The following is a 25,760-nucleotide window of genomic DNA, read 5'->3' as shown; positions in this document are numbered from 1 at the left end:
GATCACTGGCTGCGGTGTTTCCTGCACTTGCCTTTCCTGTGAGTTCTGGTCAGGAGTCCCTGGTGTCCCTGTATGGAGCCCTGTTGTTTCCCAGGGTGATGAGCCGGTGCCCAGGTGGTATCCTGGCTCTCCTGGGTGGCCTCTCAGCTCACCTAGTACTAAATCTTTCCCTTTTCCTTTCCTGAGTTAGAAACAGCCTAGATGGGCAATGTGGGTACTGACTGACCCTTAATAGAAGGCCAATTGTGGTGCAGAATGGCAGAATTTAAAGTCAGCTTTCTTCAGAATTAGAATTTGCTTTGGAATGATGTTATGTTGGTTTGTTTTTTTATGTATATATTTTTATAATCTGTATATCCAGTGGCCTGGATCTTGCAAGACTTTATTCAAAAAATAGAAAAAGCTGCATAATCCTAGATTCGGATTAGGCTTGCCTTTAAAAATGTGTGCTTTTAATTTGCAAAATTTATTTTTCATCATCTTCCAAACCATAGACCTTGAGTTTTATGACTTAAAATGGATTCATTTTAGTTTTAGGCCCTCTACAGATATTAAAATTTTAAAACTTAGTTCATGTGGATCAAAGGGAAACCTGACTATAACAGATGGCCCCAAGAAACACCTCCAGTAGAAGAAAGTTAAAAGGAGGTGAATCCCGACCCAGCAGAAGGGCCCTGTGGTTGAGCTGAAGATGTTCTTTCGGAACCGACTTTGCATCAGGGATTTTGGAGACAGGCAAGTGGAATCTGAGCAAGTGGCTCAAGAGGTCCCCTTAGAAAGTCACATCTCCTCTAAAAAGCCTGTGCTCCTTGGTGCAGGGCTCCCGTGAGAAGAGAGAGGACAGTTGACACACCTGTGCCAGGTTCTGAAAGCCTCTTCGTCCCTCCTGCACAACAGTGAGGTGTGTGTCACTCACCCCGAGGAGAGAGGTTCATAGCAGTGTGATGTGCTGTGCCTGGGGAGGAAGTGAGGACTTCGACCCTCAGTCCTTCTGACTGCAGGTCCTGGGCTGATCACATGGGAACCTGTGTCTTCCTCCAGGAAGGCAACCCTGTGCCAGGCCCTCCTTACCTACAGTACTGTGGGCCAAGGTGGATTTCCTTAAAGGGGAAATAAGCTAAAGCTTCCAGTCATTATGGAATGTGACAATAGGTGGCAGTGCACACCCTTCATATTTGTGCCTCTGTTAAATTGGATGTTTTTTTGTTTTTGTTTTCTTTTTCTTTTCTGGGGTCTGTGTTATTTTCACAGAGGCACTTTAAATGCATCATGTGAGCAATGTCTGTGAGGCATCCCTACCACTGGAATTTTAAAATTCGAAAACAAGTGTCAAACGTCCAATAAGCTCCTCTCCTCCTTTCTCCTGTGGCAGTAAAGTTGCCAGAGCAAACTCAGTGTCCTCTGCCCTAACCCTGCTGAGCCGTGCTCCTGGCTCCCTTCCTGCTAGGAGCCCCCCTGATGCCCCTACATTCACACGAGGCTGGGCTGCTAGAGATGCTGGGAAATCACTTTTTAAAAAATGCTTTGTCACCAACTAGTCCTGGAAGGCGTTCAACTTGAAAAGGAGCTCAGGACAGTCACACCCACAGTGTCCCCAGCTAGGCTTCTCTTCACACCTCCTGTAGCTCCAGGGCCCGGGTGCCCATGCTGGGCTCTGAGGGGTCTCTGCTTGGAGACCTATGCAGGAGGTGGCCTGTGCAGCTTGCTGCCCTGAGACCAGGCCTGGGGACTGAGTCTGCAGTTCCCTTGCACTTCTCTAGGGTGAACCTGGGGTTCTCTCTTAGCCATTGACACTGGCTTTTGGCAACTACCATACATAAAGCCTTCCATTAGACCACCCTGTTCTGTTGGGCCAGAAAGGACTGTCTTTGAGAGCTCTGCCCTTGGATGCTGGCTAGTAAGTTTCTGCATGGTTCCCAGGACAGCACCCTGAGGACACCAAGGTGGCCTTATTTGGCCAAGGACCCCATTCATCTTGATTGACAAGCCCATGCACTCAGTGGCTCAGCACATTTGTATCGGGTGCTGGCTCTTCTGGGGTTACTCTGGGTGCTGTAATGTCTGGCCTGTAATCATTTTTCACATAACATGAATCTGGTGTAGAAATAATGAATAGAATATCAGGAGTCCTCTAGCAAGTGGTCCGTAAGCGGAGGGTAGTATTCGTCAGCCATTTCTCCACATGAGGAACAGGCAAAACCACCTCTGTTGGCAGCTCAGATAGTGCTGTCCTCTGCAGTGACAAACCACTAAGTAGAATCGTGTCCCATTTCTTTCCAGACTCCAGAGTGGGATGAACCTGCAGATTTGCTTTGTCAATGACAGCGGCAGCGATAAGGACAGTGATGCTGACGACAGCAAGACCGAGACCAGCCTGGACACACCCTCGTCCCCCGTGGTAAACCTGCTCTCCAGGCACATGCGCCTGCTCCCCGTCCCCCTCCCAGCCAAGCATAGGCACCTCCTCGTTCCCCCTCCAGGCCTAGCACATATGTGCCCCCTACCCTTCCTAGCCAGGCGTAGACACTCCCATGTCCCCCTTCCCAGACAAAGTAGACACCTCCTTACTCCCATGGTAAGCCTGTGTTCCCAGCCGAGTTTAGACACTCCTTCATCTGCCAGGGTAAGCCCGTGCTCCCAGCCAAGCCTGGACACCCCCATTCTCTGTGGCAAGCTGTTGCTCCTAGCAGAGGTGCCCTTGGGTCTGTGGCTACTTGGCTGCTTTTCTGTCTTGAGTCAGGAGCAAATGTTCAGAGATGGAAAAAAAGTCTCTGAGAATCGCATGTTTTTAAAACTGGAAAAGGAGAAGTTGAGACACAATCAGGATACGTAAACATTATTAAAGTTAAGGACTATTTCATATTAGACAATAAGAGAGATCAGATGCGCTGTTAGAACTTTAAAGGGAAAAGATGCTCAGAATCCTTCCTGTTTGGGCTTGGAATGGGACTCGTTTCTTTACCACGATTGCATAAGTTGGCCCAACAGTGATGTTCTTGTTGCTGGAAGCTCTTCCGCTCTGGGAGGTCTCTCACCCTCTCTACCAAAGACCAGCGAGTAGGAGGTTGTGCTGGTTGCTGAGTGGTGCGACCTCGGACATCACTGGATACCCAAGTCCTGTTTGCTCAAGGACCTGCACACCACCTTCGCTCTGATAGTATTTTCCCTGTTATTGATTATACTGATGTATGCCAAAGTCAGAGCCTATTTTAAAATAGACCTTTTCCTGCTACTTGAGACTGACACGGGTCGAAGGGAACGGAGCAGAGCTGGTGGAGAGGGCGCTCAGCCCTGGAGAGGGCTCCGGGAAGGCTGAGCCTTCACCAGTGGGACGTGACTGGCTGGGAAGCTCAGGTTGCTCTTTCTTCCCTCGCAGAGCAAACAGAGCTCTTCCTATTCCGATAGAGACACTACTGAGGAGGAGTCCGAGTCCTTGGACGACATGGACTTCCTCACAAGGCAGAAGAAACTGCAGGCTGAAGCCAAGATGGCTCTTGCCATGGCCAAGCCCATGGCCAAGATGCAAGTGGAGGTGGAGAAGCAGAACAGGAAGAAGTCTCCCGTGGCGGATCTGGTATGCGGCAGTGGTTGGGCTGCAAGTGCGTGTGTGTGCGTGTGTGGGGAGTAGGGGAGCCACAAGAGTTTGGTGCTGCCCCTGTCCTTTCCCCAAGTGATGCAAACTTGGGTTTCTCTGGGGCAGTTCACAAAAGTACTGTCACTGAAAAATAATGCAGCTCATTTCTTATTTCTATCGATCATTGTGCTGAAAGACCATGCAACAGCTTTCACAAAAGTAAGCTCTTGATTCAGAGCTGCTTGTTAGGGGCAGCCTGAGCCACCCTGGGAGCATGTGGGAAGCAGCCTCAGGATAGGACTGGAGGCTGCAACAGACTCACTCTTGCTACAGTGGCCACTGTGACTTGGTGCAGCCCTGCCGTGGACCTGCTGTGGGGCCCTGGAGTGAAACAGGGCTGGTAGCTTCTGGGTCAGAGCAAGATAGGACTCTGGTGGTGTCCCAAGCGCAGGGCGTGGGGTAAGCCTCTAAGCAGCAGCTATGTCGATGGTCCTACCCATGTTGGTGTCATTGGTCCCTGGTAATCCTTCATGCTAAAGACCAGGCAGAAGGCTTTAGTGCCCGTGGCCAAGCACTCTGTGTGGGTGGCCCGCAGGGAGTGTGATGGGTGAGGCCCCAAGAAGCTGGCAGGTTGGTGGGTCTCCTGAGTTGAGATGCGCTCAAGCTACGTGCACCTGTTCACTCCTCCGGGTTCTCCCCATCTCCAGCTGCCTCATCTGCCCCATATCAGCGAGTGCTTGATGAAGAGGAGCCTGAAGCCAGCTGACCTGCGCGGCATGACACTGGGCCAGCTGCAGGTGATCGTCAACGACCTCCACTCCCAGATTGAAAGTGAGTGCCGTCGCACATGAGCCTGGTGGTCAGCGCCCCTTGTTGGGTTTGGTGCCTTCGAGCCAAGTTTCTTGGGGTGCCTCCTTTGTTCATGGGGAAAGGAAGGGAACCGTCAGGCTCTTGTTTGCATTTGGGGTTCCCAGTTCCCAGCAGGTTATCTTTAAACTCACATCTGCCTCCACATGTGGTGCAGTAGGTGACGTCATTTATCGCACAGTTAGACCTCCTGGTGTAGACATGTGTTTTAGGCATCATCTCAGCCAAATCAAATCAGATTCATTTTGTGGGATTCTAGGCCCTGAAAGTATATATTACCAATGTGTGAAAATTACGGGGTGACCAAGCGTGGGCCCCCGTATTCAGTATTAGAGATGGATTCTGAAGCCTTGACGGTTCAATGGTGCAGCATCTGAAATTGCTTTGAAGGACGCAGAGGAGGGTTCTAGAGAACACAGAACAGCTGAAGCTGGTTGAGTACATTGGGATTCACTGAACTTTTCCCTGCTTTTGTGTTAATTTTAAGTTTTCCATAATAAAAGCTTAAATCTTGTATTAGGAAAAAAAATTCTGTGCCCCAGAGGTTTGAATACATAGGCACTTGGCTAAGTGACTGTAGAAAAAGCCACCCAGGAGCACACTGGAAAAAAAATAAAATAGTTTTCACCAGGCCCACATACCAAATAACACGTTTAGCACCAAGTTAAAACAGTCCCGATGGTTTTCAAGTCAAAAGACAAGATCTAAGATTTTGACGAAGAAACCATAGATTCCCAGGATTACAAAACCATGCTCCATTTTAATGTCGGTTGAGGATTAATTACTAGGAGTGTTATTCTTTCAAGAACTGAGGGGGATTTCTGAGATTTTTATCATGAATCATCTTCCTGAGATTTGTAAATAAGATTACCATCCCGTCCTTTTCAGGAAGTGAAATTTTAGACCTGTTTGTGTGATTCATTCCCATTGTTTTAAATTGGAAGCTCCCTGAGCTAAGGGCAGGCAGCACCCACTGGGAGCAGGGCTCTGAGAGCACTTCCGGGCCCTGTCTGAACACCTCCACGGGCTGTAGCCTACCTGGAGCTCAACAAGTGCCCTCCCATGCCTGGGCTGATAGCTTTTGTTCCTGGCTTCTCTGAGGGGACAAGCCAGAGAGAGCCCGCACTTGTTGGAGTTTGTCAGAAGCAGGAGCCACACTGGCCCAGGGCATGGCATCGGGTAGGTCACTAGTGATTCTCTACCTACTCATGTTGTCACCCAGTGTTTAGTCTGAGGCATGTCTTCCCTGTTGTCCAGAGATTTCAGGGATTATTTCTTCAGGCCTTACACACCCAGCTATCCCTAAAACCTGACCCACCGCTGTCTTCCTAGACTAGGCTGCACCAGGGCTATACAGGAAGGCTCTGCACCTCTGTCACGCCTGCCACCTCTGGCTGGGTGTCTGATATAGCTATCAGGTGCCCAGGGGCCCCTCTGACTCTCAGTGCAGCAGGAGCATCCTGAAGGTGAAGGTGGAAACTTAATATGCTTCAGATGCGTCGTTCACATTTATTCCAAACAGAATCCCACCTTCCCTAACAACTTATGCTTTTTAAAAAAATATTTTTATTAGTTACTGAGGGACCTTTATTTATTTATTTGCTTATATGTGGTACTGAGAATAGAACCCAGTGCCTCACACATGCTAGGCAAGCACTGTTCCACTGAGCCACAACCCCAGCCCACCCTAACAACTTATTTTTGTAACAGTTTCTTTAACTACTGAGCCACATCCCAGCCCTTTCTATTTTTTTCATTTTGCAACAGGGTCTCACTGAGTTGCTTAGGGCCTCACTAAGTTGCTGAGGCTGGCCTTAAATTTGCAATCCTCTCCTACCTTAGCCTCCTGAGCCGCTGGGATTATAGGCGTGTACCACCATGCCTGGCTATAATTTCTTCTTCCACTGTGATATGAATGTAATTGAAAATATAGATTGAGATTGGGCATAATGATGCACGCCTGTAATCCCAGCAGCTTGGGAGACTGAGGCAAGAGGATCACAAGTTCAAAGCCAGCCTTAGCAATGGCAAGGTGCTAAGCAATTCAGTGAGATCCTGTTTCTAAATAAAATACAAAATAGGGCTGGGGATGGAGCTCAGTAGCTGAATGTCCCTGAGTTCAATCCCTGGTACCCCCCAAAAAAATATGTAGAGAGAGATTGAGCATCTCTGTATCTGAAATCCACAGTGCTCCAAATTGCTCAAAATCTTTAGATTTTGGAGCAATTTCAGAATTTTCAAATTAGGGCTACTCCACCAGTAAAATCTATGCAGATATTCCAAAATGCAAAAAAAAAAAAAAAAAAAAAAAAACCACTAAAATCTGAAGCTTTTCTGATCCCGAGCAATGGACAGGGAGACTCCAGCTCTCCTCCTGGCTCCATTCCTTTCCTTTAGCACCTCACAGCTTGGGGACAGGTCACATGCCCTCTTGATGACTGCTCCCTGGCTTAGGGGAAGTCAGCACGAGAATGTGCATCTCTGCGGTGACTGCCGTGATGTCTGGCTGTGTGTGTGTGTTTGTGGGTCATATGTGCTCGGTGGCCGCAGACAGCACGTGTTCTGACCCGGATGCAGCTGGACCCGTTTCTAATTGTCCTTTCTTTGTCCCAGGCTTGAACGAAGAGCTGGTGCAGCTGCTCCTCATCCGAGACGAGCTGCACACAGAGCAAGATGCCATGTTGGTGGACATCGAGGACCTGACCAGGTCAGTATGGCCACCCTCTCCACAGGCAGGAAGAAGCCCCTGTGCGGGCAGAGCATGCCCTGGGGAAGGTCACCCCCTGCTTCCATGCACACAGTTCCTGTGCAACCCTAGCAAATATATTAGCAGTGTCCTCCTCCCGTGATTAAGTGTCTGTGCGTTCTGACTTCTCACGACTTCTCTTGAACCCTGGGAACAGCTCTAGCTCAGGAGGACCTTATGCTGGAAGACTGTCCCCTAGTAGTGGCTCTCAGCCATTCCATGCTGGTGTGTTTCCAGCACATGAGCAGCTGGGTGGTCAGTGTGCCCCTGCCATGCCCAGGAGGCAGGTACACTCTGGCCTCTGTCCGTAGCCCTGTGCCCCAGATTCTTCTCACATGGGAAGCTCTAAGACTTGAGTTCCTAGCTCCTCCTGCCGCTCTGTGAAAAGGTGAAGAATGCATCCCTCCTGGGGGATGAGGAAGCCAGCCTGCGTGGTCAGCCTCTTCCATTTTCTAGTAGTTTCTCTTATAGAAACCCTGCCATGCATATGCATCCCTCATCAAGCACGAGCAGTATAGGTTACATGTATGAGGGACATGAACTGCATATAAGTTCCCATGACTTCATGTTTACCATTCACCTGTCCTGAGACGGTGTGCATGAAATCTCTAAGCCAGGAGACAATAATTGCTGTTGATTCCAGAAACGTGGCTCAGAGAGTAGAGACCCCAAGAAAGATCACTACTCGTCTCACAGCACAGGGGCTGACCGTGGGCCCAGAAACCTCCCACAGATGCTCTTGGCATCTCCCGCAGGAATATGTCTTAGCCCAAAACATGGGGTTCAATAGTCCTCTACCAGTGTGTGCCGTTGAAAGGGTTTTGGTAGCAGAATGGATGCTGCAGAGCTAATGCAGGCCCTTTTTTAAAAAATCCTATAGTCTTCTCATGTTCTATAAGCATGTCTGCCAGCATCAGGAATTTACAGTGACACTCAGATGACATTATTGCCACCTGCAGACACATCCAGACACTGTGAACAGCAGCTGTACACCAGACCCCTCTAGTTAACCTGAGAGCTCGCATTTAGATATCGAGATCATGGGAAGCCTGTGAAATACATGACCAGGACCTACGTTCTCTGACACTCCACAACCCTCTGTGCTCTCTGGTTCGCTGTGATGCAGACCTCTCCTGTGCCCTTCTCATGGACCCATTCACACGAAGGGGCAATGCAGGGCTCCTCCTGCCTCTCAGGGTCTGGCTCATACTCAGGTGGCAGTGTACCTCCTGACACCTCTAAGCGGGGTGGTCCTGGACATGCAGGCAGAGCCACAGGGTAAAAACAGAGGCATCACTGCCTTGTAGGTTGGGAAGTCCTGCAGGAGGCTGGGGTATGGCACCCCCACAGCTTTCCACTATAGGGAGCCCAGAGGATCTTTCACACGCCAACAGTAGTAGCCTTAGAGCCCCACAGCCTCAGAAGGCCAGGAGCATGGCTGTGGGGTGACAGGCTCACCTCTCCCTTGGCTATTCCCCACCAGCCATCTTAGATTCAGTCCAAGCCAGTGGGCATCACATCTGGCTGCACATTGGAACCACCTAGGAGCTTTGCAAAACTGATTGCAGGGTCCCACCCCAGGGGCTCTGGCTCAGCTGTCCCCTGGGGGCCTGGACACAGGGTCTTACTAAGCTGTCTTATAGGGCCTGGGCTTCAGAAATTCTAAGCTCCAAGTGACACTGGCACTCCTCTGGTGCTAGCCTCTTTAAAGAACCCTCCCTGATCCAAGGCAGACTTGATTTTCAACTGTGGCCCTCCCTTAGCATGACTACTCAGTGCCTGAGGACTTCTGACACCTCCTTTTAGATTGTGTGACAGTTCTCACCTCGGAGGCTGTAATATTTTCTGACGCCAGTTACTGCCTGTTTTCCTTCTTAGAAAATCCGTCGGTGTATCAGTGTATGTCTGTGCACACACACACACACACACACACACACGTGTGTGTGTATGTAGGTGTAGGTTCCAGCCCTGCTCTAGGAACTGTGGTTTAATTAGCTACAGGGCAGTCTTAGCTCACTAGGCATTAGTGTATTTCCTTCCCTGACTTTGCTTGAGCACAGGCATTAGGTACTTTGAGAAAGTGACCATTGTTCTTTCTTGCACGTACCCAGGGCTGTGGCAGGTCTACTAATTGGTGATGTTTCTAAAGAGTGGAGAGCTAACAGCGTCCTTCCCTGAGATCCTTTACTCTTAGATGGACATAACCATTTATTGTGGGCTGCTGCATGTGGGAATGCCATGGTCACTTCCTTATTTTTGAAAGTATTTGCAGTTTGTCTTCCCTGCACCGGAGGCCCTCAATGTTCTGCGTTAATCCCGGGAGTTAGGCTTCACATTGCCAGCTCCCTGGGTGCAGGCAGCACACAGAGCCTGCCCCTAAACACTATTACAGCTGCAAACCACAGCCTGAGACATTTTTTTTAATCTCTTGCTAACTTATCATTTTCTATATTCATCATTCAGAACCACTGTCTTCAGCCTACAAAGCCCCATGCTGTGGGAGTGCCCATCCTGCAGGCCACCCTTTGTCCCTGCTGTCCAGCTGCTGGATCAGCTTAGTCTGGGCTCACGGTGCAGCAGAGCTTGGTGAATAAGAAGACTCCCCCCACCCCACTGCCATGACGGTGCCCTGGGCCCAGCCAAGGAGAACTCATGCACATAGGGAGGCACTAACTCTCACAGGGACATTGTGGGACATTGGCTATGCCAGAGGGAATTAGGTCCTTGGCGTGGGTTCTGGGTCTGGGAGTGCGCATGTGTGTGTGTGTGTGTGTGTGTGTGTGTGTGTGGTCACAGCACGGTGACTTTTTGCTTAACACTTATTTTCTATCTGCCTTTCTCTTATTTGCTATTCTTCCTTTCTTGTGTCTTCCCTGTAACATATTCCCATGAGAACAGAGACCCCCATTCCTGCTCTGCAGGAAATCCCAGCTTCAGGTGCCATGCCCGACATATCAAAGGCCCTTTTTAAATGTTTGTTATTAAAGGAAATATACTAATGCCCAATGAGCTAAGCCTGCCCTGTAGCTAATTAAACCACAGTTCCTAGAGCAGGGCTGGAACCTACACTCATACACGTGTGTGTGCGCGCGCAAGCACACGCGCACACCAGCATACACCAATACACGACAGGTTTTCTAAGAAGGAAAACAGGCAGTAACTGGCGTCAGAAAATATTATAGCCTCCAAGGTGAGAACTGTCACCCAATCTAAAATCATACTTCCCTCTCTTCATTTTTAAACACAGCACTTTTGTTTTCAAGGGTAGACCCATCAGTCCACCTCAGGTTAATCGCCAGCTTACTAAATGAAAGGAATCAAAGAGCTCAGGTCGGTTGGAATAAAGCACGTCTCCTTGATTCGCACATCTCATTTTGAGCAACTCTGGAGCTCAGTTCCAAGGAGGTCACAGTGTTGCTTGGAAAGCAGTCTGGTATTTCTTGTTAAACAGTCGTGTTGTTCGTTTCACAGACATGCTGAGAGTCAGCAGAAGCACATGGCAGAGAAGATGCCTGCCAAGTGAGAGCCACCCGCCACAGCCCGGCGGAGCTGACTTTGCCTCTGTGGTTTGCAGTGCTGTTGCTGAAGGTGTCGCAGAGATAGACCAACAGCCTTGTCATTCATGGATGGTGTCTGAAGCTTCATGTCCAGTGATCGGCCTTTGCTTCTTAATTTATTTTAATTTTTTACTTGTGCCACTTAATATCAGGCATTTTAATAAAATGTTGTTACAAAAAAAAAATGTACAGTACTTACACCATCACAAACCATGGTTGATCCGAGGGTGGTTTTAACTTTATTTTTACTTGTTTAGAGGTTTTCGGTTGGAGCGGTATTTTGCATTGACTACTTCATCCTTCGCTGTAGTTTTAAGAACTGTAAATGACGGTGCTATACAAGTCAAAATACATGCCTGCCTCCTAGTGAAGTCGTAGCTCTCCTTAACGTGTATCTTAATCAGTTCTCAACATTTTGTGAATGTTGACTACCTGAAGTTCATTTTCAGATGTGCTATTAACATTCTGTTGGCTTCAGAAGGTTTCTTGGAAGTTTTATGTATAAATATGTAAAATAAAATTAAAACTTTGTTTCATATGATATGTCTTCTTGCTCACTAACAATAGCCAGCTTGTCTCTCTCTCTCTTCTCCCCTTCACAACTGCACACCTTACCTAGGAGCCACAGTCCGTGAAAGCCAGTTGCTTTCAGCTTGCAAGGTGGGCTGATCAGGTCACAGCTCTCGCAATCCAATCGTTTCACCTCTGAATATTCCAGAATTAATATGGGAGCTTTGGGGGGACCCCTCATGCCTCCATCATGCTCCTTGTGATGGTTTGAATGTGAGGCTGAATTCAAAGGTAGACTACTTAATCTGGTGGAGGAAATTTTAAGACAGTCCGTCATTGAGTCAGTGCCATGGACACTGATGGTAGGGTTTACCCAGGTTTACTTTGAGAATTGAGAGCAGAAAGCAGAGCTGAAGGATTTTTAAAACTTGGGGTTTGACCGGAAAAGTACATGTAAAACTGGGATAAAGGAAGATGTGGTTGTTAAAAAGATTCCAGCCAATAAAGAGATGCTAAGTACTTTGTACAAAGATACCAGGAGTGATTCCTTGACGGCATCTCAGGAGACCACACTCACTACAGACTCAAAAGATGTAGAAGGGGAAATTCCTTTGAGAGGAGACCACTGTGGAGGCACCCTGCTCACACATGGGCCATAGGAAGCTGTTGCATTGTGCTCAATCGCCCAGGCACTCAGAGGCTGCTGCAGCTGTGATCCCAGGAGGCTTACCTACTGCAGGAGCTGATGGCAGACCTTGGCATCATCCATGTGGGGCTGGTTCTGCAGGAATGCAGGATTCTGGAGTTAAGGGATCAGGAGGGGGCAATTCCACGGAGATTTCAGTGGGAAACCAGGCAAGGTATAGCAGGGTCAGAGTCCTCTGAAGGCTGTCCCTGAGAGTCCCATGCATGAAACTGTGACAGTGAAGCTGGAATGGAAACTCTAGGAATTAAGAGATGCCAGTGATGTGACTGTCGTCCAGAAAAAGTGCTGACTGTGGAGAGAGCCAGTCTAAAGGAGCCCATATGGGCTGCAACTGGCCAGGCCAGAGGGGCTGTGTTGCCCAAGCCCTTTGAGTCCACCTCTCACAGCCATGTGACCTACAAGCTGTACTCAGACTGGGTTTAGGTCTTGCTTTGGCCCTAATCCTTCTTTCAGTGCCCCTATTCCTCCCTTAGGCAGGTGGGGTGTGGCTGGAAGCGGTGGGTCACTGGTGGAGTGTCCTGGAAGGGTTTATCTTCCCTGCTGTCCCCCCCTGCCTTTCTTCTTCCTGATTACCATGAAGTGAGCTGCTTTCCTCCACTGCATCCTTCTGCCACGTGTGCTGCCTCACCTTGGGCCCACAGCAATGGAGTCGGCCATCTATGGACTGAGACCCCTGAAACCATGAGTCCCAAACCAGCTTTTCCTCCTCTAGGTTGTTCTTGCCAGGTCTTTTGGTCACAGTGATGCAAACCTGACTAACACATTCATGGTTATAGTATTGTCTCAGGGAAGTGACTAAATGGGCAGGGACATTCCCAGTCCCCTTGCATCTAGCTGCGAACCAGGACTGATTGTTACCAAGAAAACGTCCATGGGTGTGAGGGGTCTCTACTCCACCCAAGACCCCACTTTCAAGAGGGTCTTCCCTGAAGATGACCAAAGTGGAGGACCTCCACCCTGAGTGCCTGCATGGGGGGGGGTCACCTGCTGTCCAGCAGGGTTCTCCTGGGACCCCTGCAGGAGTGAGGAATATGCAGGGATAACCTTCAAGCCCTTGAGCTCTGTGGAGTTATTACAACAGCTAGCATTACACCAGTGAGTGGAAGTCCTCAGCAGGGGCAACCCTCGTCCCTTAGAGCTGGGACACTAACCTGATCTCTGTGTTCTGAACCAACATGCCATGATGTGTCCTCTAGAAAATCTCCAGGGCAGTGACCCGTACTTTTTTTTAGCTTATGGCCCCATCCCTTCTTTCAATGCCCAACCCTCCCCTGTGGCTGGAAAAGGCAGGTCACTGGGGACATGCCCTAATTTTAAAATTAGTTTAAATCTTGTTCACCTTTCTATCTCTCCCTTTAGCTATTGGGGCTGAAACTAGAAGGTCCAATTGAGATCTTTCATGAGCAAATCATTCGCTCAAACAATAATATGGGTATCAAGATGCATCAGAAGCACAGATGTATCTACAAAAGCGCTTTGGGATGTGTTTGCAAAGCCTTAATTTCTGTGATCCTCGAGGCTGCTCTGAACTACAACTCCAGCCCAACTCTGGCGCTTACAAAGAGCAATCGCCTTTAGCGCTGGCGATCACTTATTTTTTCTAAATGAGATTCGACACGTTCATTGTGAGATAGGCTGGTGGATAAGCAGTTTTGCAGTCAGTTGTAGTATAAATTATTATTATATAAGTAAGTTGACAATGGTTGACTGTGCAGAATGAAAGTGTCCCAATTTCTGAGTGAAAATCCCAAAGGCTCTTCATTCAGTCGCTTTGGTTAAATGATAACAATTTGCCAGAAATAATCAGTTCACTGTTACACACTTCTCTTCTGCATTGGCCCGTGGTTGAAACACAGCCCTTGTTTTAAAAGCTACTGAGTTTTACTTACTGCACTGTGGTGCAGGAGAATGAGATGGAAAAGCACTACTTTTATTTCCACCCTCCAGACCAGACATTCACACTTCCTGCTGATTATTTGCTACAAGATTCTTTTATGTTCCCACAATGCCCTATTTACTTTTCCACATCTTGTGGTCTGTTCTGACCCTGGTGAGGTACAGCTGAGGCCAGAAGTGTGTTCTTTGATTCTCTGTCTCCTAAAGTTACTTCCTCCTGGATGTATTAGTTCTCAGGAGGAATCATGATCCGTGCTGACGTCTCTCTCAACTTGTGAGGGGTTTTTAGGTCACAGAGCTCCCCATATTACGGTGGCGTAAGAAGAGGCGGAGCCCATGGTCGCCCACAGCAGCCCAGCTGTGAAGCCGGTGGAAGCATCGCCAATTGCATGGGTGCTGGGCAGAGAGGGCTTTCCTGTCTATCACCACGCATCCGTTTCCTCTTTCCAGGAACTGGAGGGTGCTTGTTGCTGCTGCCAAGTAGGCTGATTTTAAAATGTGTCACTGTCTCAGATGCAAATCAGAAAGAGGGGAGCTCTTGGCAGCCCTGCCCAGTGACGTCATTTCCTGAGGCAGTAAGGAAGCCTCAGGAGGGATAACCAGGTGAGGGTGTTTTTACGGAGTCCTGCATCACCTCCTTGTAGTTCTGGCTAAACCAAGAGTGGGAGTGAAATGATACGGACCTCCGGGGTCCCCGGGGGCCTCACCACACTGCCAGCAGGTGCTGGAACTTCAGGGGGACAGCATTTCAACTGCCTGGACCCACCCAAGAGCAGAGAGGACGCCCTGCCCAAGGGAAGGCTGAGGAGAACAAGAGTGCCATCAGCACCAGGCCTGGGGACCTAGGGATATGGGGACTGAGGTGGAAGGAAGAGCCATGGTCACGAGGCCTAGGGACAGATGCACTGGGGGCCTTAGGCAGGGCCTGGCCGTGGTGGCCTCTTCCTCTGGGTTCCTGGTGGCAGCTTGGGCCTGTAAGCAGCGTCCTGCTGGGTGTGCCTTTGGGACTCCTGGCCAGAGGGCTGCCTGCCTGCTCCACCATCTGCAGTTGCCAGGAGCATGGCCTTCATCCACCACATGGGACCCCGCAGAGCTCAGGCCAGGGGCAGCCCCAGCAGTGCTGAGGCCCTGAGGCATGGGACGGGAGTTCTGTGCATTTCAGAGGTAACATGAAAACAATTAAAAATCTCTGCCTAGCATGTGTAAGTCCCTGAGACCCTGGGTTCTGTCCCCAGCACTGGGTGGGGAGTTTGGGGAGAACAAAACCAAGGAAACCTCTTTTGAGTTGCCCTGCTTCCCGAGCTGAACACAGGGGCTCCTCCTGGAGAGAAGATGAGCATGGATGCTGAGCATGCCCGCTTCTGGCCACACTTGAAGTTGGCTGTGTATTTGCTTCTTACAAGTGAGAGCCCTGGATCATCATCTTGGTTTTGAATCTAATTGTGCTTAAGTTCTATTTTCTCTGTCTTATTTTTTTATTTGTTTGTTTTATTTTTATTTGTTATTATTGTTATTGTTTTTGGAGTCAGGATTGAACGCAGGAGCACCTAGCCACTGAGCCACATCCCCAGCCCTTTTTATTTTTTGAGACAGGATCTTGCTGAGTTGCTGAGGTTGGTTTTGAACTCCTGATCCTCCTGCCTCAGCCTCCTGAGCCACTGGGATTATAGGCATGTTGACTGACACCCAACCTGTCTTGTTCCTTTTATAACCAGCTCAATCCCCTGATTTGCAGAGCTGCTGTGCCAATATCATACCAGGAAGGCCTCCTAACCCACTAAACTAAAAAGCAAGAATGCCCACTTCCTGTCTTTTAAAGTACACATTGCTTCCCCTAGCAGACTCATGAAGAACTCAGGGCTACGAAATCAACCAGAGAGTCTAAGGCAGTTAACTGCTCTCCAAAAACAGTAAAAATGGCCTTGGTTTCACCTTGCAGGAGCCTCTGTGCTTGTAAACAGGGCCAAATGCATTCCTCCTTCTCAGAATTTTGAATTCAAAGGAAGCCTGAAGTTCAGATACAAGTGATTCTGCCATGCCCCATGGACTTTCCTCTTCCACTGGTTGGCCAGACAAGCAGCCTTGCTTTCACATCATCCCAGAAAATGAAAGCCAAATCTCAGGGCAACTTTGAATTTCTGAGATAAGTAGTCATGGCCATTCCCAAGTCAAAGTTACCCTGGCTTCCCGGACAAAGGTGAGAGCATTTTCACTGGGAATTCCTTTGGCTTCAGTTTCATGGCCAGTCATGGAAACCATACCCAAACAAGGACCACCCACAGCTCCCAGCATGAGGTGCTGTGTCTGTAGAAAGATGGCAGCGGTAGCCTCCAGGACCTGAAGCAAGAGAGAAGAGGAATAGCGGGAGACCTTCTTCCTCCAAGAGGTCTGAGAGAGAATGGAAGAAATATTCATCACAGTCGTGTCAGGGGTAGCTGGGAGAGAAAAAGAATCAAACCATGTTAAAACAAAGGCTGGAAGGTAGTAAGAGAAGGGTTGGCCCACAGGCCACGCACGACATTCCGGGGTCCCCAATGCACGTGCACCGAGGGCCCATGCTGATAACAAGTGACCAGCAGGTGGGTGTGTGACCATAAGAAGGACAAGGAGCTCAGGTCCTGATGAGAGGCTCGCAGCCACAGAAATCCTAGCCACACATCTGGTGGGCTGGGCTGGCTTCTGCCAGGCTTTCCTAGGATTGCAAAATATTTGGGGGCTTATCATACAGACTGCATTTCCCCTGTTAGCTAATGTTTTAGCTAGGTGACACTGGTCACTATTGAAAGTCTTTTTAAGAAATGGCTTCACAAAACATGTTTAGGACAGACAGTTTCTACATTACACAGTGACAGCTTCATGAGCTCTGGGAGATGCCCCTCCTGACGTCAGTACTGGTATCACGCCATTTTCTCTGCGGTCCTTCTTGATTCTCTGGCTTTGCTGCCCTCTTGCAGGGAGCCGGAGAGGTTTTCAGTATCCTGCAACAGAGGAGATGAGAGCTGGAGTATCATGACCCCTTGCTTAAGTATTAGCCCCTCAAGTTGCTGCGAACTCTTTTGGGGAACCAGGAAATAGATCATAAGCAAATCTATTTTTTAGTTCTCTGTTTTTATTTACATACTTTTCTCTGTGTATTTATTTAAAGTGTATGGCTACCCACATCCAAAATCTCCCAGAGCAGCATCTAAGGAGCTGCCGCAGGTAGAAATGCATTTGTTGTAGAAGATCAAGTGAATAAAAGCCAAGTTCTGGGATCAGTGGTGCCTCTGCAAACCTCCTTTGTCTGTCACGTTCCATTTTCATCCTACAGTCAAGCTCCTCTCTGTGGTCAGAGCAGCTACAGGGAGATGCGCAGGTGCATGTTCCCATTCTTCTCATTTCTTGGGGATCTCTTCCCAGCTCTTTGTGGTCTCTCTGGGATTGCTGCACTTGGCATTCTGCCCCTCACCCTCCTTAATAATTGCCCTCCTTAATAATTTGCATGTGAGCCAGCAGGGCCAATCTGAGGCTTCCCTGAGCTGGACATGACCCTGAAGTTGCTAAACCTCAGGGACGGGTCCAGACACTCCCCAGCCTCCAGGCCTGTGCAGGGTGCAGTCTGTGTTCCTGGAAAGTCTTCCCTCCTCAGCTAAGGTGCCATCGCCCCTGGGAGGCCCTGTGGCTTTCCTAGGTGGAGCTGCTGTTTGTCGTCTCTGCTTCCACTGGTCTCCCTTCCAGGGGTCCTACAGCGTCACCCTGGCTTACGCCTTCTTGCAGTCATAATGGAAGCTCCCAGTGAGCAGGGAAGGCCACCATCTTTGTTTCTTCCTTTCCAGCCAAGATACAGCACATAGTAATTAAATACCTGGAAATTGGACAGGGTCAATGAAGGAATGTTTAATATCATCTTACAGAGACCTTGCTCCTAGCTTCTCACCTAGTTTCCTCACCACTCTGCTTCCCTGCGAGTTCTTAGACTCATGATGATGTAAGACTCACTTCTTATCAGAAAGGCAGTTGTCTTCAGCTCACCGTTGAGAGTCAGTGTTCTTATGGTGTCTGTAAGGCCAAAGCCAATTCTGAAGCATATTAGGGCTGGTGGAGCTCAGAGCCCTTGTACTTTATAAATCACTTACAAAATAATAAGCATTTCTAAGAGGAAAGGGACTGAGTCTGAGATAGATGGCGGGGGATCTGATAGGCTGAAGGGTCCCCCGTGGTGTGGGCTGACGTCCTCAGTTACCCAGCAGTGGGTAACAGGCTGTGTACCTAGAACCTCTGCCCACATCTGAGCCATGTGAGTTCCCATAGGCACCAGGCAGGGAGATTGAACTGCTGACTCTCCTGCTGGGTACCCCTGTAGATGACCCTACTGAATGTTAGGACAGAGTCCTGGATATGGCCTAGAGTCAGATCTGTCTAGCCAAGCACAGGATTAACCCTGGATGGAGTCAGACACTTAATGGCCAAGCTTGGACTTATCCATAGACAGGGTCGGATGCTTCTGACTGGAAAGAGTCAGATCCTTCCAAAGTGTCCTTTTGTACAGGGATGAATAATCTCATCTTGTTGGATTTGGTGCATGAAGTTCCCATGGCTGAATCAAAGTTGAGAGAAATGGGAAGCTGTGGTTAGATGGAAGCAGTAATAAGAATACCTTTCATTTATGTTTTTTGGGGAACTAACCAGCATTTTATTAGTCTGAAAAAGTTATTGAAACTTCCCAGAGATGTTTAACTTGCCATCAGGAAATAATTTAGGTCTTTTCACATAATTTCATTAGTTCATATGATCTCATAATTTTCCTAAGAATAAGGAAAAGCAAGCTGGTGTGATTTTGATTTTGCTGAAAGGAAAATGGATGCAGAGGGGTTAAGAAGGGCATTTCCAAGACATAGTGGTAACTCTGGAGTCAGGACTAGAATACACACTTGAGTTATTATAGTCGTCAAATTTGCTGCTTTCAGCCCACCCTACCCCCTACCCCCGCAGTGTTTTAAACTATGAATTCCTCACATAATTCTCAAATTTTCCATCCTGTGTTTAAACAATTGCCGAACAGGCTGGAGTCTAACCTAGTGGTAAGAACTTGCCTAATATACAGAAGGCCCTGGGTTGAATCCTAAGTCCTAATTTTTAAAAGTGTACACACACACACATACACACACATACACACACACACATACAGAACCAATTTTTTTGTATATTAATTGTTGGAAGTTTTATGTTGTTACTTTATTCTCAAATTTATATTTATTTCTCTTCTACTCCTCAGAATTTAGACCTCATGTAATTTTATTTCATTTTAGAAATGTTTTGACACCATATCAAACCTCTTGGCACAAAGATAGGTACATAAAGGTCAAATTACCTTTTTCAAAGTTTCCTGTGACCCCAGGTTCTGAGCTATAAAATTGTTCTGTATTGAGTTATCATTGCCCTTGTCTTTCATCGCTTGATGAAAATAACATAAATGTGCTAGAGGTTTCTATGATGGAGTGGTAGACTCAACAGGGAACATGCCTGGAAGAGATTTTCTCTTCTGGTTTATCTGTTCATGCGTTGCTGCTGCTGCTTTTATAGATGTGACCCTTGAGGAAACCTGTCCACAAAGAAGTTGGTGAGAATGGAGGGAATTCTGTAAATTTCTTTTTTGGGGCAGGTAGCAGGGTGCTGGGGATTGAATTCAGGGGAACTTGACCACTGAGCCACATCCCCAGCCCTATTTTGTATTTTTTTCTTTTTTCTTTTTTTTTTAGAAACAGGGTCTCACTGCGTTGCTTAGGGCCTCACTTTTGCTGAGGCTGACTTTGAACTTGAGATCCTCCTGCCTCGTTCTCTGAGCTGAGATTATAGGCGTGTGCTACTGCACCTGGCTAAGTTCCTTTTTAATCATAGACCAAAACCCACACTGTGATCTGTCATCAAACGTTCTTCTGGTGATCTGGCTCAGCAGATGGCACTTGAAGTTTGTGGATACCAATGCCTAGAAACCCCAGGAGCTGAAAACCTGTAGCCCATCATCTGAGCCACTTACGGCCTCAAGTCTGCGTTGTATTGTACCTCCAAACCCTCCTCTCCCACTCTTTTCCACCTGGGAGAGGGCATCTAGGTGGGGCTGGAGAGCGAAACCATCTACCTGTAAACAAGATGAGACAATTACAAGAGGAAAGATGGAGGGAGCCGGCACTGCCAGGGAGCCAGCTCCGGAAAACTGTCTGGAGGCTGACTCCCCAAATCTGCCCACGCCCACGCCCTTTGGAAAGTCTTTGTAAAGCAGTTTGGAGCATGCACCCTGCAGTTCAAAGCCCTTTCTTCATCTGGTTCTTCTCCTTCACAGGTTTCCTTCCAACATGTGCTCTGCCATTGTGCCACACACCAGTCACCAACAACAGGGGGGCATCTGACAAGCACTAGAGACATGGCCCTGGGAAGGTGTCAGGTCTACCCTCCACACTAGCCAATGAGACAGGTGATTGATTGCCTGTTGGAACTTGACTCCATTAACACCCAGCTAACTAGGACATGACCAGAAAGAATAGGCTGTTGCCCCTGGAAGATGTCTATCTTGTCTCCCTGGTGGCCTTCAACCACAGGGTCCCCAGAGCTTGTTCCTAAGTTCCCTGTGCCAAGCAGAACACACAGCACATAACAGGCTCTCGTAAGTATTTACCTAATTCAGTGAGTGAAGGGGCAAGTCCCCAAGGCTGTGTTTGGGTCTCATAAGTGTTTGTTTCAGTTCTCCTTTTAATGAGAACTCCCGTAAAGCCATTCATAAAATTGTACCATGTTTGGATCCAGAAGGGAAATTAGTCACCCCTGAGCCCATGGCTCTTTTCTAAAAGAAGAAAAGTGAAGCCTGGAAAGATAAAGTGATTTTCCCAGTTCAGGAATCTCACCAGGAACAGTGGCCATCTCTAGATAGTGCAGTTGAGGTCAATTCTGCACCTGGTCTACCCCTACATGGCCCTAGCTTGATGGCTGCCACTGAGGAGGTCGCTGTCCCATTCCCAGGTAACCTCCCAGTGGAGCCCTAGAGTCTACGTAAAAGTGAAGGAAGAAAATGTTGGTTTTGCTTCACGTGTCCCTTGATTCCACAGCAAGCAGACAGCCATCCTGTCTACACCCCAACACAGTTTTGAGTTGTTTGTGTAGACAGTGTGAATTGCATGTTTAACCTGCAGTTTCACTGTGAATTTGATCTCTGTAATTGGCCCAGAGGCCAAATTTCCCATAAAGGGTTAGCAGAGAACCGACAGTCCCTGGAAGTGACCTTGCCTCTGTCCTGTGGTCTCAAGAACAAGTCCTTGTGGCAACTGCTGCTGCTCCAGAGGGAAGTCCCTGTGGTCACATAAAGAGGTTCCCAGTGACACAGCAAGGCTTCACCACAGTGGAACAAGTGGAAGCCCAGGGCTTGGACGCAGAGGCAGCCTCTGGAGGAGGATCTGGCTTGGTTTCTGCCTCTATCCCAGGTGGTTTCACTTTTCATTTCTGTGGCACTTGGTGAGGTACAGGCCTGAGAAGATCCTGCTCACGGCCTTCGAATAAGAAACCCTGGAAAACACTCAGAATAGCAACCAAAGGAACCACAGAAGAGGCCACTTCACAGTGCCTTCAGGCCTATAGTGGCTCCCTGATGTCAAGCTCCAACACGAGTTCTCCTGTGCTCCAAGTCTAACCTCACACACACTCCAAGAAGTCTCAGTTTGCAAGTTCCAGAGACAATTCAGGTCCAGGCCCAGGATCTTTTGTCCCTACAACTACTTTCCTGCGTCTTCCTGCTCAGCACATACACCATCTGTCCAATGTCCCAGGCTTACACTTCTACCACTAGACATCAGGGGTCACCAGGGCCTCTCTGCCTCAGTGAATCCACACCTTTTTCTTCCTTGGAAGGTCAAGGGCTAACACCACAATGGAGTCCTCATGTCTAGCTGGGACTGCTGTAAAAAGCTTCCCATTGAGCAATGAAGGACATAAGAGAGCTCATGTATAATGGCACAATTTGGCATGAACATACTTTATATACAGAGTTACGAAAAAATTGTGCTGTGAATGGATAATTATGAATGTAATGCACTCCACTATTGTCATGTATGTAAGAAACTTTTTTAGGGGATGGGGATGTGGCTCAAGCAGTAGCGCGCTCGCCTGGCATGTGTGCAGCCAGGGTTCAATCCTCAGCACCACATACAAACAAAGATGTTGTGTCCGCCGAGAACTAAAAAATAAATATTAAAAAAATTCTCTCTCTCTCTCTCTCTTTAAAAAAAAAGAAATTTTTTTTTAAAAAGGCTATGCAAATGGGCCTCTGTTTATTGAAGATTTTAATAAGAACCTAGTCTCTGCCCTCACAATGTGAAGGAGAGCTCTGGTATTTCTCTGCCTTGCAGGAGGCAGGTGTGGAGGGGCCGCTGACTGCTGATCCTGAAATCCTGTGCACACCTGAAAGTGTGGTGGGTTTCTATCTGTCCCAGGACACACGGAGTACCAGTAATGGCTTTAAAATCAACAGAAAAGAAATTAATTTGAATATTTGGAACATAAACACATAGGTATTGTATCTACAGCATCTTAAAGATCTTACCTCTCCATTAGGAACCACTGGTACAACTTACCAGTGGCTGAAGACTGCGGACTGGCAATGCGAGTGGCTGTGTAGCCCAGAAAGGGGTCTGACCTCACTAAGAACAGGCGACAGGTAAACCAGACATAGTATCCTGAAGCCCTGGCAAAGATCAAAAGCAGATCGTTGCTAACACCCACGACAATTGACAGCTTGGTGGCCACATAACCTGGGGCAGTTGAATAGTGACAATGCCACAAACCTTCCTCGCCTGGGCTCAGAGCCCGTGAAGTACCCACCAAAGCAGTCCACAGGCCACTAACTGTGGCCACAGAACTCCTTGCCCATTGGCTCAGCCTTAGTCTGGTTGGAGCCCCACCCACGGGAGGGAGTTGGAGTCTCAGCATGGGAACCACAGAAGGTCACCCGGAGGGAGCTGGGAGAAGGGGCCAGCAGCAGGCCTGGGCAGGCTGCAGTTTCCCACGTGTGTCTTGCTGCCCTCTGGTAATTCTGCAGGGATGCTTTGCTGCCCGCTCACGCCCAGGGACTGACTGCCTGTTCCACTCACCAATGTGTCCTAGAGGAGGGCCTGTGTCTGGACTTTCCAGTTTTGGAGCCTCCTGGGGTTCAGTTTCCACTGGGTGAAGAAGGGAGTAGGAGCCCCATACATGGCCCCTCACCTCCACCTTCCTGGATAACCAGAACCAGCATGTCCTGAAACCTCACAGAACTTTTTTCGTTGTATTTTCGGAATTTTTTGTCATGGTTTGGCCTTTGTGGGGTCCATCTGTGCTGCTTCTAAGACACTTGAGGAGGATGTGTGTGTTTGGCCATGGTTCAGTTGTGTGTATGAATGTGGTTCACATGCACAAGTATACACATTGTGAGTGCACATACAAATACTGTGCACATGCACTTGCCTCCCTCTCCCTTTCCACCCCCCCCTCTCTGTTTGTACTTCTCTCCTTCTCTTTCCCTTTCTGTATTTCTCTTTTTTCCCTCCTTCTTTCTATCTCCCTCATCCCCAACTCTATTTCTCTCCCTTTCCTTCTCTCTTTCCTGTTTCACCATATAACTGCTCTCTGATGCCATCCTCCATGAAACACCCAATCACCAGAGCAGTATTAATGGGTTTGCCCAATGCTAGACTTTCAGCCTCCAAAACTGTGAGCTAAGTAAACCTTTTTTTCTCTGTATAGTGTCCAGTTTCTGGTGTTCTGTAGTAGTGGTTGAAATTAGTGGGCTGGGGATGTGGCTCAAGCGGTAGCGCGCTCGCCTGGCATGCGTGCAGCCCGGGTTCGATCCTCAGCACCACGTACAAACAAAGATGTTGTGTCCGCCGAGAACAAAAAATAAATATTAAAATTCTCTCTCTCTTTCTCTCTCTTAAAAAAAAGAAAAAAGAAATTAGTCTAATACAGTGGAGAAGGGACCTCTCAGATCCAGGCTGTCACTGAGAGTGGGGTGGGGAGGAGGGGATGAACATAGGGGACAGAAAAGCTGAACGTGTTCTGCTTGACTTCCTGTGGCTTTTCAGCGTCCTGATGTGTACAACAGAGAGGACCTCTCTCTCAGTTCCTCTGCCACATCTGCACTGTCCTGCGTCTGCATCAGTCTCTGGCCTGCAGTGACAGGGTGCTTGCTCTAATCAGCAGGAGCAGGCAGCACCTCTAGGATCTGAAAAAACATGTTGGCCATGGGCCTCAATGGGCCATTGCTCTGAACAAGCATGTTGGGGGAAAACAGGGTTAGAAATTCCTCTTTATAACCCCTAAGTGAAGCTCAGCAAGGGGGGTTCCACAGCCTCATTCCCCTGCCCCAGGCATGTTCCACCCCATTGTTTATGCCACTCCATGCCTCCCTCGCCCACACCTTTTGATAGAAAGTCCTTCCTTCTCACCCACCTGCTGAGCTCAGCTCAGCTCAGGCGCTGCCTCATCTCAGAAGCCCCCAATTGCTCCAGGCCAAGCTGCATTGACTTGAAGCAGAGTCACACTGCTTGGGCCCAAAGCCTGGCCACACCACTCACCCACTTCCAGGGACTATAGGAAGAGCCTGGGACAATGCTAGGCACATATCAGGCATTCTGGGGTAGAAGGGACACATATGTGTGTGGCTACACTCAGGGAATATTGTGCAGAGGCATAAAAGATCCTCTCTGTGGTTCATGCCAGGCCTAGAATCTCCAAACTGAGGACCCCAATCTTCCTCTGCTCAGAACACACTCCAGAAACAGCAGCATGTTCTACTGAAGTCCCCAGTGAGAAGCAGTTACCTTGGTTTTCCTACAGGGCTTCCTTCTTGAGAAGCGTTTCCCTGCAGCCAGCCTGGCATCTGCCATGTCTCAGACACTGAGAGCAAGTTTTGCTTCCTGGAGACCCTGTTGGCAGGTGCTAAGCTCTGACGGTCAACCACAGGGCACTGGCACTGTGACCCTTCAGGTTCCATGGCTCCCAGTGAGGGAGTTGGAGCCACAGCCATGCCACATACCTGCTCTCCAGATTTCTTATTTGACCCCCCAAAGGATTTCACAGGAGTCTGGAGAGTGGTGCAGAAAGACTGCAAGATCTGCAGCCCAAAGACCTGACGTCTACTCCTTAGGAGTGCTGGAGCAACCGCGCTGAGTCAAACCTGCGGAACAGCATCAGGAAGGCCCTGTCAGGCAGGGCTATGGGAAGTAGATAAAAAGCACTGTGAAAACTAAAAATTTCATGCAAAAGTCTTAAAATCGGCATCCCGAGAGGGAACCTTGTGATGTTCCTTGTCACGCGTGCTCTCGGCACTGTACTGATGTGTACAACAGAGAGGACCTCTCTCTCAGTTCCTTGACACTTCACTGTCAATCATTTGTTAATCAATCTGTTGCTTAAGGACGCAACAGAGCAGAGCAGGGCGGGATTCAAACCTAGGCCTCTGTTCTGAGTCTGGTGGACATATGGGCTCCAGGGGAGCGGGGAGGGGGCCAGGCTGCTGCATGAAGGGCCCCCACATGCTCCCTTGTGCCTGGCCTCCCAGCACCCCCTTTCCTTGTGGCATCTGTGCTCCTCGAGACCAGCCCCATCTGTCAGGAGAGCAGGAAGGCTTTGGCCCTGGGCTGAGGTCCAGCTGTGGGAGCAGGACCAGCAACAGTCCTCCTTAGCAGTTCTCCTGGCCTCCTCACGGGGTCCTCACCTGGTGACCTTCCTGCACACCTGCACCCATCCAAGACTTCCTGAGTACCTCTTTACATGCTGCACTGTCCAAGGCTTGTGGGGTTATGAGCTGACCAGGTGCAGTCCATGACCTTGGGAGTTACCAGCTGGTCAGTGGTGGAGGCAGGATTTGAACCAAGGCAGGTTATAGAATTGAAAGAATTCTTG

General features: G+C 48.8%; 1 protein-coding gene and 1 long non-coding RNA gene across 4 annotated transcripts in view; one reads left to right on the top strand and one right to left on the bottom strand.

Moving 5' to 3' along the window:
* The window catches only part of SCHIP1 (schwannomin interacting protein 1), a 98,946-nt gene extending 87,666 nt beyond the window's left edge, over positions 1-11,280 (top strand). For all 3 annotated transcript variants that reach the window (XM_081300901.1, XM_081300903.1, XM_081300902.1), the window contains 5 exons: positions 2,281-2,398; positions 3,377-3,574; positions 4,282-4,405; positions 7,055-7,148; positions 10,659-11,280. In XM_081300901.1, coding sequence (XP_081157027.1) covers positions 2,281-2,398; positions 3,377-3,574; positions 4,282-4,405; positions 7,055-7,148; positions 10,659-10,710 — 586 coding nt within the window. In that variant the 3' untranslated portion in view covers positions 10,711-11,280. The remainder of the gene's footprint in view (positions 1-2,280; positions 2,399-3,376; positions 3,575-4,281; positions 4,406-7,054; positions 7,149-10,658) is intronic.
* The window catches only part of LOC308652843, a 1,084,519-nt gene that overhangs the window by 917,002 nt on the left and 141,757 nt on the right, over positions 1-25,760 (bottom strand). The window lies entirely within an intron of this gene.

Source organism: Spermophilus citellus, assembly GCF_964194105.1.
Source record: "Spermophilus citellus genome assembly, chromosome: 7".
NCBI lineage: Eukaryota > Metazoa > Chordata > Mammalia > Rodentia > Sciuridae > Spermophilus > Spermophilus citellus.
The sequence above is the reverse complement of the archived record's forward strand: the minus strand, read 5'-3'. Positions and strand labels throughout refer to the sequence as shown.